General features: G+C 43.5%; 1 protein-coding gene across 11 annotated transcripts in view; it reads left to right on the top strand.

Moving 5' to 3' along the window:
• The window catches only part of LOC135502027 (SID1 transmembrane family member 1-like), a 47999-nt gene that overhangs the window by 5052 nt on the left and 28077 nt on the right, over nucleotides 1–14870 (top strand). For 10 of the 11 annotated variants that reach the window (XM_064794470.1, XM_064794464.1, XM_064794468.1 and 7 more), the window contains exons 2-7: nucleotides 5189–5310; nucleotides 11559–11720; nucleotides 12703–12847; nucleotides 13406–13489; nucleotides 13939–14035; nucleotides 14473–14511. In XM_064794470.1, coding sequence (XP_064650540.1) covers nucleotides 5189–5310; nucleotides 11559–11720; nucleotides 12703–12847; nucleotides 13406–13489; nucleotides 13939–14035; nucleotides 14473–14511 — 649 coding nt within the window. The remainder of the gene's footprint in view (nucleotides 1–5188; nucleotides 5311–11558; nucleotides 11721–12702; nucleotides 12848–13405; nucleotides 13490–13938; nucleotides 14036–14472; nucleotides 14512–14870) is intronic. The other variant, XM_064794469.1, reaches the window with a different exon arrangement.

Consider the following 14870-nt stretch of genomic DNA (forward strand, 5'->3'; position numbering starts at 1 on the left):
TCAGCAACTGGCATTTAAATCTGTCTGGCAGTAGACCCTGGGGAAAATGGCTGCATCTCTATGTTCTGTCACTGCGTACGAGCTGAACAAATCCCTAGCTGAAGGAAATGTCAGTGCCAAGCACCCGCGATGAGATATTTATTGCAGCAACCTGAGATAATTGTCACTTGAGTGATACAAAGATGGTATGTCTGCGGGCTAAATGTGTCATCACTCAGGTTATACATGTTATATCCCAGGTTGTTGCCAAGCTCTATTCTTTCAGGCATCTGCAATGGCCACTGTCAATGAGATACTTATGACGTCGCATATCATGGGTTGCTGTGACAAAAATTCTTAGTCGCGGGGCTCTGTAGAGACAGAATGAATGTAACAGCTTCTAAAGAATGTGTCTCCATCCCGATAACTGGCTTTTGTGGCCCAGTTGCATCTATTGTTCAGCTTGATCCAGGAATGCTAAATACCTCTAGGCCTGACATTTCATCTGCTCCTGACTGGTTAAAGGCCTACAATACATGTACGTGTACATTGTATGCCGTTTCTTAAATATTTGAAAGTTGTAATTGAATTTGAAACTTCCCAATGCGTAACTACGTACTAACTACTGGACGTAAATTTCAGCATTGCAGTCATGTAGAGGTGTCCGCTTAGGGAGGTTCCACTGTAGTTGCTGAGTGGCGACTATGGGCCAAAGAGGGTTAAGTCCGTAGCGGCCGGATCAAATGATATGATGTAGAATTTGTTCAGCTTGCATCTGCTGGATATTATTGTGTGAATATCCCATTGTGGAAAATTTCAGCTGTATGGACTAATATTATTAAATACTGTTCATTTTGTCATAGAAGGTGGATGAAGTCCAAGAGAACCTCTCTATTAAGGACACCCTTGTGACTGACAAAAGCTGTCCTTATAAGAGGGATGTCCTGATTAGAGAGGTCAAATTGAATAGAAACAATGATTTGGGACCAAAACTGCTGTCCCTACTAGAGAGGTTGTCCTACTATGGGAGTGTCTGCTAAGAGAATTTCCACTCTAATATAATCGGCTGATGATTTTTAAAAACCCATTATTTTCGAACACCACCTAGTTATGAGACAGCGCACCATCCCTTCGTCATCCGTTAAAAATATCAAAATCAAACCTGGGTAGAGTCGTCCTCAGATAGTGTGACTCCATCAACAGCAGACGTCAAAACCAATCAAGAACGCCAGCAGACGTGACTGCTGATGACACTCCGGTGCTCTGCGGTATTTTCCGTGATTGTCGATCGATCATTGAGAGGCCGTGTCTTTCATGACAGCTTGTGTGGGCGACAACCTCTCCTTGTAAACATGGAGGGTGAATACAAGATTGGAGGCAGGTGGCTGGATAGTACAGTATTGATGATGATGATACTCAGTTGCACTTTTCCATGTTTCCCTGTTCAAATATCTTGACCTGGAATGTTTTGAGATCGCTAAATCACTCACTCTTTTGGATCCCGATAGTGGTGACACGAACGCATGAGAGTCCGGATGTGTTCAAAGCGCTTTTGGGATACCGTATTATACCCCGGTCTCCTCAGAAACCAATCAGGGGTCCAAGGAGCAACCAGTAGGTGCTCACTTGAACTCACCAGTAGGGGAACCAAGCATTGGCTCGGCCAGGAGTCGAACCCACGACCTCTTGAGCATGAGGCTAAGTCTCTTCCACTGTACTGTACTTCTTTGTGTTTGAACGTAGTCGGTCATGCGTATCACTGCTGTTTCTTGCATGGTAACCTATTGGACTGCGGCTGGTCTTGAGAGGCTGCATCTTCATGGTTCCAAGCACAGTCATGTCACCTGTTGAACATTTCAAGGGCCTATAAGGGGTTAAAAGATTGTAAAATGTCCATGAAGCGCTGAGGTAGAAAGGGGAGAAAGAATCTGCAGAGGTCCCGTAGGTGTTAGGGACAGAATGTCAAGAAACTCCAGACTTTTATCACTTCACAAATTCACCCCCTGTAGATCAATGCACTTCACAATGTACAGGGGGCCTTACCAGGTCATCCTGTTCAAAGTGTCTCCTTGTACCTCGCTCAAAATCAAAGTACGGGATCGCAGTTTCTCCGTGGCTGCCCCTTATCTCTGGAATCGACTCCCCAACGCAATTACAGCTGCTGAGACCCTCACCCAATTCAAATCCCTTCTTAAAACACACTTGTTCAATCTTCACTTCAAAAAATAGAGGAGGTAGGGCTTTGAGCAGGGTGACCTGGAAAGGCGCTTTACAAATTCTATATTTATTTATTTATTATTCTACCTTTCGGTCTCTTCGAGACCTCTTTGGATTTCTCTCTCCCGCTTCTGCCTGTACCCTTTCCCAATGTTTTGACCCGTTACTGACAAGACTCTGTGGCCTGTCTGCACACCGTGTTCTAGAAACACACACCAGCTAAGAGTACGACTATGGAATGCTCCTGTTATACGAGATGATCATTTCAATAGTGAACGGGATAATCTCAAAAGGCACTCGATCATCCCGAGTCTAATTTATATTCAAACAGATGCCGCTGCTTGGTGAATCAAGTAGGTTAGGAATTTTGCAGAATAGCAGACAGAATGCAGACTACGGTCTTGAAAATACTTGATCACTGCAGTAGCAGACGTGATCTGTGTTCAGACATTCGTCTTAGAAAACTCACAATTACATTGTATGCATGTGAGGACACTGCCAGAAGTATAGCTGCGTTTAAAAGTTTGTTTCGGTACACAAGATCTCTGAGCAAACAGCAGGGAGAATATGCACTCTGGTCTGGAAAATCAATTGATCTTTTTAGTAGCAGACGTGATTTGTAATCAGATGTACACGCCGTGGAAAACTCACAGATGGCTTTTAAAAATGCACTGCACCCTTGATATTGGCATTCATTTTGTTTTGAATGTGCTCTGAATGATTTATGATGTCAAGTTCCAGCAAAAATGGTAGTGCCTATGGTCAATCCCTAACACAGTGCCACTGCCTGACGTTGTGCCACTGCCTGACACTGTGCCACTGCCTGACACTGTGCCACTGCCCGACACTGTGCCACTGCCCGACACTGTGCGACTGCCCGACACTGTGCGACTGCCCGACACTGTGCCACTGCCCGACACTGTGCCACTGCCCGATACTGTACCACTGCCCGACACTGTGCCACTGCCCGACACTGTGCCACTGCCCGACGCTGTGCCACTGCCTGACGCTGTGCCACTGCCCGACGTTGTGCCACTGCCCGACACTGTGCCGCTGCCCGACACTGTGCCGCTGCCCGACACTGTGCCGCTGCCCGACACTGCCACTGCCCGACACTGTGCCACTGCCCGACACTGTGCCACTGCCCGACACTGTGCCACTGCCCGACACTGTGCGACTGCCCGACACTGTGCCACTGCCCGACACTGTGCCACTGCCCGACACTGTGCCACTGCCCGACACTGTGCCACTGCCCGACACTGTGCCACTGCCCGACACTGTGCCACTGCCCGACACTGTGCCACTGCCCGACACTGTGCCACTGCCCGACACTGTGCCACTGCCCGACACTGTGCCACTGCCCGACACTGTGCCACTGCCTGACGTGCCACTGCCCGACATTGTGCCACTGCCCGACGTTGTGCCACTGCCCGACATTGTGCCACTGCCCGACACTGTGCCGCTGCCCGACATTGTGCCACTGCCCGACACTGTGCCACTGCCCGACACTGTGCCACTGCCCGACACTGTGCCACTGCCTGACGTGCCACTGCCCGACATTGTGCCACTGCCCGACACTGTGCCACTGCCCGACATTGTGCCACTGCCCGACATTGTGCCACTGCCCGACATTGTGCCAGACGACAGAAATCTGGTATATGCAGCAGTCATCATATTAAGCCTGCTGACATGGTAACTGATAAAAACATTCCCTCAAGCAGTGATAGTGAGAATGGCCATTATTAATTCATCAGCCTCGATGGAATTATTCTCTACCGCAAGCTAGCTCAATTTCTTCTTCTTCTGTATTCGATGTTGCCTTGCCTTGCTTTCAACACCAGGAGGGTAACGACTCAGGCAAATGCCTTGGTCCTTTCCCCTCTGGCATCTCAAGTAGATCTTTGATTGTGTCGTGGTCGACCTGGCCCATCGGGGTTATGTGTCTGTCTTCCTTTCAGTAGACCTCCGATAAGCTGCTCAATCAGCACAATGGGTGATATGAATAAAGACTAGCAAATGCTTTTATCTAAAACTTCATGTACATATACACTAGGCCTTTCTGTACAAAATTGAAGTAAAAGCATTTGCTCGTCTTTATTCATATCCCCCAATGTCCTGAGCATTTCTGACCAGTACCCAGCTGTACTCCTTGGTGGAGGAAGGCATTGGCCAAGAGACTTCCCAACAGTCTTTTGCCGACAGTGGGGATTGAACCAGGGACCTCTTGACCGCTAGTCGAGAGTCTGACCCACTGCACCACTCCACCTGGGAATTGATCCAGGGACCTCTAGACCACTAGTTGAGAGTCCAAGCCACTGCACCACGGTGACAGTGGGGATTGAACCACGGACCTCTAGACCGCTAGTTTAGAGCCCAAGCCACTGCACCACGGTGACAGTGGGGATTGAACCACGGACCTCTAGACCGCTAGTCGAGAGTCCAACCACTGCACCACGCTGACAGTGGGGATTGCACCAGCGACCTCTTTACTGCTAGTCGAGAGTCCAACCACTGCACCACGCTGACAGTTGGGATTGAACCAGCAACCTCTTTACTGCTAGTCTTTACTGCTAGCCTCCTGTTAGCTGACTCATCATATTAGCTTGAGCGTCATGAAGACAGATAAAAACGTTCCCCTGAGTAGCGATGATGAAAATGGCTATTATTTATTCATGTTTCTCAACGGGATAGGATTCTATCTATTCATGTATTCAGGTGGTTTATTGAGGTTTTGTCACTTGCTTGTTTATCAGAGAATGGTGATTTTGCGGTATACTTTGGAGTCGGGACACCTCTCTATTAAGGACAACCTCTCTATTAAGGACACTTGTTTTGGTCCCAAATTGGTTGTTGCCATTCAATTTGACCTCTCTAATCAGGACACCTCTCTATTAAGGACAGTACTTTTCAGTCCCAAAGGTGTCCTTAATAGAGAGGTTCTATTGTATTTGCGACTGCCCTCTCAATGAGACCCTGTTTCCTATATTTCCAGACCACTGCTGTTCGAATTCGTGTGACAAGCCCTCATGCCAGTCCAGACTTCCCAGTCCTATTTGTCGTCCGCCAAGAACGGAGTATATTATCTTGGCAGGTGCCTCTCTTCTTAGAAAATGTGTAAGTTTTGTCTTCCAATTCCTCTACTGTGTTCATATATGTGACCCGCTCTACCAAAACTAGGCGCTTGTCGCATCTGAACTTGACAGGTTGATACGGACTTGTTGTTCATTTCCCTATTGTAGACCTTTGGTGAAATCTATTACAAACTGATTTGGTCACATTTCACAAAAGGTCTACAATAGGGAAATGAACAGCAAGTCCGTATCAACCTGTCAAGTTCAGATGCGACAAGCGCCTAGTTTTGGTAGAGCGAGTCACATATTTCACGTAATAGCATTCCGCGAAGATGACGTCACTGCAGCTGCTGCCCTCTATTTCCCCACCGCTGAATTACAGGCAATGTTGGACAAACATGGGGTTTCGTAATGGATTCAGGCTTTCTAACTAGGGCAGTTAGATTCAATCTGGCACATGTCCGAGTGTTGGAAATACTACATAATTGTTCTGAATATTTCTCTCTCTGACTCTATGGTATCATTCATGCTAAAAACAATGCAGGGTCAAAGATAATTGACTTTGAAATAAGCTCAAATGCGTAGAAATAAGTGTCGATGTCCGACTGTCACGTAACTAAAACGTCATCAGTATCTTATTCAAATGACCTTGTGAGCTATAAATAGTAACGTCGCGGAATGCTATTAAAGTCAAGTAAAGTTTGTTTATTATAGTGTCATCCCTAATGAAAGGGCCAGCCAGCTTTGGCTCATGAGACAGTTTTTACTTTCAAACTCCTCTCTCTAATGCCAGGCACCTGGTGAGAAGGTAGTTTGTACCCTATATTAAACTAGCTGGCGGCTAACCAACCGGCCGCATCGGGAAGAGGTTACCCGGGGGCCTTGAACCTTCGACCTTCTGTTCACAAGGAAGACACCTCAACCACTAGGCCATCGAGATCGACCCGTCACAGCAAAACCAGGCAGACGTCTCTCTGAGTTCATCAGGTTGAGACAGACTGGTTGTTCATTTCAATGCTGTCAGCCTTTTGTGAAATCTGAGTACATCAATTTCTTCCATTATCTCCTGGTGTCATTTAGACTCATCTTCTCTGTGGCATGAATCTGCTTATTGTGTGTCGGGTCACATAAGTGTTTTTATACTGTTTTTACATGCAGATATATCCACAAAACTATATGGACACGTAAAAATTGATTATCTTTTTGTTACATGTAATCTGTCACTTGTGGTGACACAGTTTCTACATTTTTTAGGTCACTTCCTTCCTTCGTGACTAGACTATTAAAAAGTCATAAAATCTATCCTTATGCCCGCCATACACGATCCCATTTTTAGCTCAGCTGAAAAGCTGAGCTATTCATATGAGTAAATGGTAGAATGAGTGTCCGTCTGTCTGTCTGTCTGTCTGTCTGTCTGTCTGTCTGTCTGTCTGTCTGTCTGTCTGTCTGTCCGTTAAACAGGCACGTTTCAAAACTATGGCGGATAGGCGATAGATTTTCCCTCTGAGGCGTTGAGACCCTTCAGGACTCCTGAATAGACCAAATGTGGGTCCGGCAGGATGAGCGGTTTGGCCACTAGGTGGCACCGAGCGAAATTTTCCAAAAACTTTTCCAGCAGCTGATTTCTTAGTTGGGGATCATGAATCAAATCTAATTTTATAGAGCAAAGCTTTCTCTTTCATTATCAATAGGCGTAGTTCATGAATTTCTCACCAGGTGGTGTTACTGGCGCAATTTAGTGAGCACCCTCCAAGAAGAGCATTTTAAATTTCGCGCGAGTTATCCCACGTCCAATCACACGTGCAGCGAACGTCACGTCTCGAGTCTGCGCAGTTCAGACGTAAGGAGACCATGCTATGGAATAGATCGCGTTCTGTCAATTCAGAGGTAAGTTCTCATTAAATTCACAATTTCATAGGCGATAATATTTGGCTGCTTGTGTTATTGCATGTTGATGACATTAGGGAAGGCTTGGATTGTTTAATTGGATGTGATTAATTTGAAATAGTTCGTCGACGATCGTTGAAAAACGATCTGCGAAATGCAGCTTGGTTGGTCTGAGAAACGATGTCAAAGTCCGGCTTTAAATCATGGATTTCTCAACAAATAACTCTTGTCACATAGCAGAACTAATGTGAATAAACAAGACAATAATAAACATCGTTCTGATATCATCGGGTAAGGTTGCCAATGTACATAAACAGTGTAATTGAGGATCGACTCCAGCGATTTGAAATGTCAACAAACAATAAATGCGATAGCTGATACACACTGACACTTGCACACTGTACATAGCACAATGCTTCAAACGGGGCCGATTCATCACTCTTATCACAATGTATTCCCAATCATATCATCAATGAACTTCCTTGATCATTCGGCCCTAGCGCCTTATCAGTTGTTGTTGGCCTTGTATTTTGATATAAAACTTGGCTAGCTTACCTATTCTATCAAAATTAAAATGTTATCTCCTCATCATGTTTTGCAGGACAGGAATGATCTGCAGCTGCATTTGAACATATTTGGTGACCACATCTCAAAGATGACCAAGAGAGAGGATCGAGCTATGACTTTGCACATCCCATCGACTTCGGTGTTCACCAGTGCAATCATCAGAAGAGCCAGGCAATTCTAGTATTCAAGTATTTCATTCTGTAATACTTACCTCAAAATTTACTAAATAAAGAAAACCACATGTGGCAGTTGGTTAAAAAAATCAAGTCTATCTGTTTAAAGTTTTTACTTGCTATCATTATTATCAACATTTCAATGGTGGCATTCTGCTAAGGTTTGTTAAGAGTTTCACTTGACTTAAGCAGGGTGTACACTAGTAAAATATTAGCAACATTTTACCAACATTTTACCAACATTTTACCAACATTTTACCAACATTTTACCAACATTTTTACAACAATTTTGCAACAAGCCCTTCAAGGCCCTGTGTTCACTAGCAACAAATTAGCAACATTTTTACAACATGTTGGTAAATTGTTGCAAACTTTTTAGTGGGAACAAAGGGAAATAGGTATTTTGGAGGGAAAATGGATGATTCCAAGGAGAGAAGATGTGTTTTGAGTGCTTCTGCAGCAATTTTAGCTGTCATTGTTGAGAGACGGAAGAGGCGGCGAAATAACCAAAGAGAATATGGACCAGGCCCTGGATCAAAATGAGGGTGGATGATGGGGCATACCACTGCCTGTTAAGGCCGCGTATCCATAGGGTATGCCCTTGTGTAGTGTGGCGTTATGGCGTAACAGCCTTGTGACCTGGCACTATAGCTGCGCTTACACCACGATATATTGGTGGACCAATTGCACTTACACCACCACATTGCCGCGACAAATTGGTTCGGCAATCCATTGCCGATACAAATTGCCGAGCGAATTTGTCCCACCAAGCTTGATGGTCCAAATCGCCCGGCTTGTTAAAAGCTCGGCTTTGTCGTGGTGTACGCGCAAATGGATCGGCAATTAGCTAGTTAGATGGTTCGGCTCCAGGCGGCGCTTTCAAAATGGCGCTTTCTGCCAAGGCTTTCTGCGTTCTGCTTATTGTTTGCGCGCCATCTGTAGCCGGATTTTATAACTAGCTGCAGCGCTGGTGTAAGCGCTTGGTGGATTTTCGATGGTGCGGCATTGGTTCCCGAACCAAGATTGGTGGTCCATTTTCAGGTGGTGTAAGTGCGGCTTATGCCCTGCGTCTCCATTGGATATTCCTTTTTGGTCATGTAGGCCTTTGTAGTCCTCATTTCGCAGCAGTCAATCGCGTTTATCCGCACGCTGTCATTATTTCAGAAGACAATTTCTTATGAATATTGAAAATGAAAATACAAGTAACTTGTATTTTCACTTGCAACATCAAATTGACATGTACATGTATATAAAACCTGACTTTTAAGCAACAAATTACAGGGTCGTGCTTGTTATGATAATCATCAGTTTCGGGGTCCCAGAGTAGTTCCCGTTGATGAACCTCTTGAATTAATTTCGCCTCAGACATTGCTTCCGTGTTGTTCCCTCGCAAAAGAATGGACATGTTCAATCCCAATATGGGCCTATATTCCCAATCCACAGTGCATATATGCCTGCAATGTGACACGGCATAACCTATGGGAACGATCAATAACACCAACGAAGGTTCATTGTCCGTGTGGCGCGCCAGGCGGTAAAAAGGGAATGTTGTGCAGGGCACGGAACAGCCTATGGATACGCAGCCTAAAGGAGTTGCGGCTGACTGACAAGCCGTCATACAAAAACTTCTAGAAAAGGTTTCATCACCCTACGAAGCAAGACACTCACTTGAGAGTTGCTATACCTGCTTCTTGTTCAAGTCACATGAACTCCGGTAGATCACATGACGCAAATCCTATTTCTGATTGGCTGAAGAGTTTGCAACATTTTTACAACATGCAACAAAGAATTGCATTGCATTTAATTTGCAACAATTTTACAACATGTTGTAAGACGCGTTTTGCTCTGTACACACTACGCAACATTTTTGCAACATTTGTTGCAACTGGAAATGTAAAAATGTTGCTAATATTTTACTAGTGTACACAGGCCTTTAGGCAATAATGTTACCCTTTTAGTTAGGGAAACTGGTGCCTTCTGCATTAGGTGGACCCCACTTACTCATCTGTCAGACCGGCCTCACACGTCGGCAGTAGAGTTTAAGGTCCAGTCTGCGAGATTTACCCATTTCTACCCAGCCAAAAGCGGGTGATTGGGCTAGTCTCTCCATGTGATTCAATTCGCATGGATTCTTGTGTCCCGGAGCTGAAAGGATCCCTCCACAAGGGCAGACTACATCCGGTGGCACTAAAGTATGGAAGAAAGACAGAAGACGACCAATTTGCGAAAAGGATCATCATCATCATCATCATGGTAACAGCTGAGGATGAATCATGTTGCTGTGTGTAGAATTGATGGTCCAATATAGGTTAGGTTATCTGTTTGCGCACACATTGCAAGGGTGGAGCTTGCTTGAAGTAGATTGCGCCAGTCTACCGCAATTCACTGTTACACATCCAGAAGCTATTATCCTTAGGCTTTGAGTCCTTAGTTTAGTAGAGTTTGACGAGTAATGTAATATATACGAACAACGCAGCAACAACTCAGCTGAGCGCCAGGCCCTTGGGCCTCTTGTATAGTATAGCAAATGCTATACCATTTTATTGGACCGTGTATGTCGGGAAACTTTGTCGAAATTTTTTAGTATAGCAAGAAATACACGAATAGGTTCTGTCCTATTTTTCTTGTACAATTAAATGCTATACAATAAAATCATACGGTGTATGTCGGGATAGCATTATTATTGTACAATTAACCCTGCATGCTTTTGGCGCGACGAGCATCTCGTGTCTATCGGGTCTACTTCATACGTGAATTTGTAGGTTTGGCCTGCGCCGGGCTGTCCGCGTGGTTCATTGCTCGAAATAAATCAAGGTCAGATAGCGCGATGTGCACGCAATTGTACTACGTGCGTTGCGGATGATGTCATCTACTCATGTCCGATTTCACAGCGATCAGGGCGACCAGGCAAACGATCAATGCGACCCGTGCGACCGTGCGACGCATCGCTATGAAGTATAAACCAGCCTTATTAACCTCCCTGATGTAACGAAACCCTTTATATCTGGATGCGTTCATGAGCAAGGCTCACATTACTACACCAAGCCCAGTTATGGCAGCACGTAGGCCAATAACTAGAAGTGCGAGGGCCTATATAGGCCATAAGAACAATACACTGAACAAGACATGACACTTGACATTAAAATCATTTGATGTTACTAGCCAATAAAAGGTCAATCCTACATTAAATTATAACCCCGCCATACACGATCCCATTTTTGATGTTAGGTAATATTTGCTATGAAATAATTAGGATGGTGTACGGCGGGGTAGCAAATATTTGCATCCAATTAAATTGGACGAAAAATGGTATAGCATTTGCTATACTATAAAATGGCATCGTGTATGGCGGGCATTATGCTCATCATTTATATAAAATCTTCTAATGAAATTGAGACAATATAGGTTGTTGATGGAAGGAATTTTGGCTGACTATTAAAAAGTCATCAAATCTGTCCTTACGCTCATCATTTAAGTCTTCTAATGAAATTGAGACATAGGTTGTAATGATGGAAAGAATTTTGGTGGTAGACGGCCATGTCAACTTTGAGTACAAAATCTAATTGACTTTATCCATTTTCTGTAAAATGGCTGGAGACAGACAGGCTTTGAAATACAGTTCTGCCGCGCATGATATTTCACTAGTGCCCTCTTTTGATTCCAGTTATGACTACTACACAGTCAGCCGGACGTTGTGTCCGGTCCAGAAACACTCCAAGCTCCATACCGAGAAGAAAACATTCTACGTTGATGTGTCATCGTCGTCTAATAAACCCACAGACTTCTCAATGAATGCTTCTCTGTTGGATCATAACTTCCAGCTGACGTAAGTATCGCTTATGACCTTGAGCAAGGCACTTTACGCTGACCAGAAAAATTCTATTTTGATGTGTCAGCGTCTAAGTAAGAAACTGACAAATTTCTCAATGAATGCTTCTCTGTTGGATGATAATTTCCCGTTGACGTAAGTTTCGCTTGTGATCTTGAGCAAGGCACTTTACACTGACCAGAAAATATTCTATCTTGATGTGTTAGGGTTTAAGAAACTAATGTAATGTTATGCATTGTCAATCATCATTTCATCAACAAAAACAATTGAGGTCCCTTTAAATGATGAAAGCCTAACCAGCTATTTACAATCAATATTGTGTTCTGCTCGGTCCTGCGGTGTAGAAACTGCTATATTCCATGGGGTCCAGTTAAATATTGATGCCAATCAACAAATCACAATTGTCCACCATTTCCTCAACAAAAATATGTGTGGTCCCTATGAATGATGAAAATCTGAGCACCTAAGTTAATATTGTGTACCAGTCCAGCCATATGGTAACTGCTGTTGTCCCAGGGGTCCAGATGATATAATATTATTCATAGTGATCATATCCATCATTTGTCCACTCAATTGCGCTCATGTACACCATTTCATCAACAAAAACTAGTCTGGCCCCTGTAAATAATGAACACGTAAACAGCTATTTACAGTCAATATAGTGCACAAGATCGGACTGTGATATGGTATTCCTCGGGGTCCAGTTGATACAATATTCACAGTACTCAACGAATAGCGATTGCCGTCCTTTTCATCAACAAGGTAGCGCTACAAATTATTAACCGCGCTAATATAGCTAATGGTAGCGTGTTGAATACACGATGAGCTAGCCACTTCTGACAGCGACAGTGTCATGGGTGATCTTTTCTGATTAGCAGTGACAGAGAGCAATGAATAACAACACTGATTATAACACTGTAGTGTCCCGCAGAGCGGCAATTTTTGTTGCGTTTTTGTCACATTTCTCCTTCCTTTCCAGAACAAACAAGGAATTAGGCTTCCTTGTTTCTCCGTCAGAACCGAAGTACTTTGAGTACGAGTTCCCTCCCGGAATCAACTCTGTTTTAATCAAAGTGACGTCGTCGGACAGCTTATGTACTGTCGTCTCTGTGCAGGACATACATGTAAGGATATGATAACTGTGCAAAAATGCTCATCTGGTCATGAAAAATTTATGATATAAAGTTAGTTTTCACACAATCAATGTTAATAGTTACCTGGTTCCACCATTCTTCTTCAGAAGTTCGATGTCTTTACGCTAGGTGTTGTAGCTAACCATTACCACGGTATGGTTGCCCGACCTTTACTGCTGTCGTCAAGACAAGGCACAGTGCGCGCATAGTGCATTATACACTGTGAACTGTGGTTCATTGTAACCAAGGTGTTTAAAAATATGCAGCCCAATATAGCTAATTTATTGTAAGTTTGAGATTCAAAAAGAATATTGAGTTGAGAGCTGAGCGTCAGTGAGGACATTATTAGCTCTATAAACAATATTGGGGGATTGTAATGTAAGTAGGAGGAAACCGGAGACCCGGGAGGGAACCTATGCTGTCGAAGAGTGTCGCCCTCTCTGTCACATGAGTGTACCGGGAATTGAACCGGGACCTCAGAGGTGACAGAGCCTGATGTTTCCACTGTGCCTTGATGTAAATTTGTGATCTGTTTATGATTTTTTTCAGTGTCCCGTGTTCGACCTAGATCGGAACGTTCAGTTCACCGGCACGTACCAGACGATGACCAAAACTGCTGCTCTTACTGTGCAGGTAAACAGTCTGGCCAATCGTAGTCTTCATCTTCTTCTTCTTCACTTGGTGGTGTTATTCCCCCAAGGAGTAAGGTAGAATGGGGTAATTGTAGCCCCGGTTTAATTGTAGCCCCTGCCTAGATATTGATTGATATCCCCATGCATCAAGCAATGCAGGGGGCTACATATAAACTGGGGCTACAAATAAACCGGGGCTACGATTACCCCATTCTACCCTATTCCTCCTCCAAGGCAGCTAACACTAGTCTACGACTACTACGATGAAAGCTATCATAACTTTCGCACGAAAATAGTTGCACGTCAACGAAATATATTGACTTTAATCGCAAGAATATCCAATATTAGGATTTTAATTTTCATGGTTGTATAAACTGCACGCTTCATTCTTCTTTCTTTTATTTCACAAGAATGAGTACCGGGTATTTTTATATTTCGTTTCATTTTCAGAAAAAAGATTATAAAGAGGGGATGTTTTACGTAGTTTTTGTAGTTAAGCCGATAGACTTTGAGTGTAGTCTTATAGAAGTCATTCACCCTATTTCAGGTAGGTCTTAAATAAAAATTTCGAACAATTTTCAAAGGATTATTTCCTTTCAGATTCTTTAAATGTCAATTTTATTTGGCACATACATGCACATGTATATTTTGATATCCTCAATGCACATGGCCTGTTGTCTGAGAAATATATCAACAAAACACTGTTTTTTACATTTGACATTTTGTTGTGAAGTCATATTTTCAAACACATTCTTTAAATTTCATATTCATTTGGTTAATACCTTTATTGTTTCAATTTCTTCAACGCACATGACCTGTTGTCTGAGAAATATAGCAACAACCATCACTGTTTTTGTATTACGCTTGACATTATGTTGTGAAGTCATATTTCTGAACAAGTAGCAACTAACATCAATGTTTTTTGTAACGTTTGACCTTGTAAGTCGTATATTTATGTTTATATGTTTATGCTATTTTTCCCAGGGGACCTTTCACCGCATAATAATAGATTCGTCAGATCAGGTGGTTATAATGATGACGCGTTAATACTTGTTCTGGTTAAGGTTTTCAAGTTTCTTGTCTTGCTCATCGACTGTGGCTTGTCACGGCTTTATACGAGTCCCTGTTCCTCCCTGTCCTCATTTCTAGAATGTTTGAACATGTTCTCGAATCACAACGTAAAATCCCTGTTCTTAGTTAGTGCTGTACCCCTAGCCCGGTTTTCATAAAATTGAGACTCCTTTACTAAACCTTTAGGCCCAAAAAGTCATTTCAAAGAAATCTGATAGAAATTTATAGTTCTGCCTTGGAGAACGCGTCTGCAACATTTATCCAGATTTTCAACGGTGGCCACTCTCAGCTGTTACCATTACAAGTATAGT

This window comes from Lineus longissimus, chromosome 18 (assembly GCF_910592395.1).
Source record: "Lineus longissimus chromosome 18, tnLinLong1.2, whole genome shotgun sequence".
NCBI classification, from domain to species: domain Eukaryota; kingdom Metazoa; phylum Nemertea; class Pilidiophora; order Heteronemertea; family Lineidae; genus Lineus; species Lineus longissimus.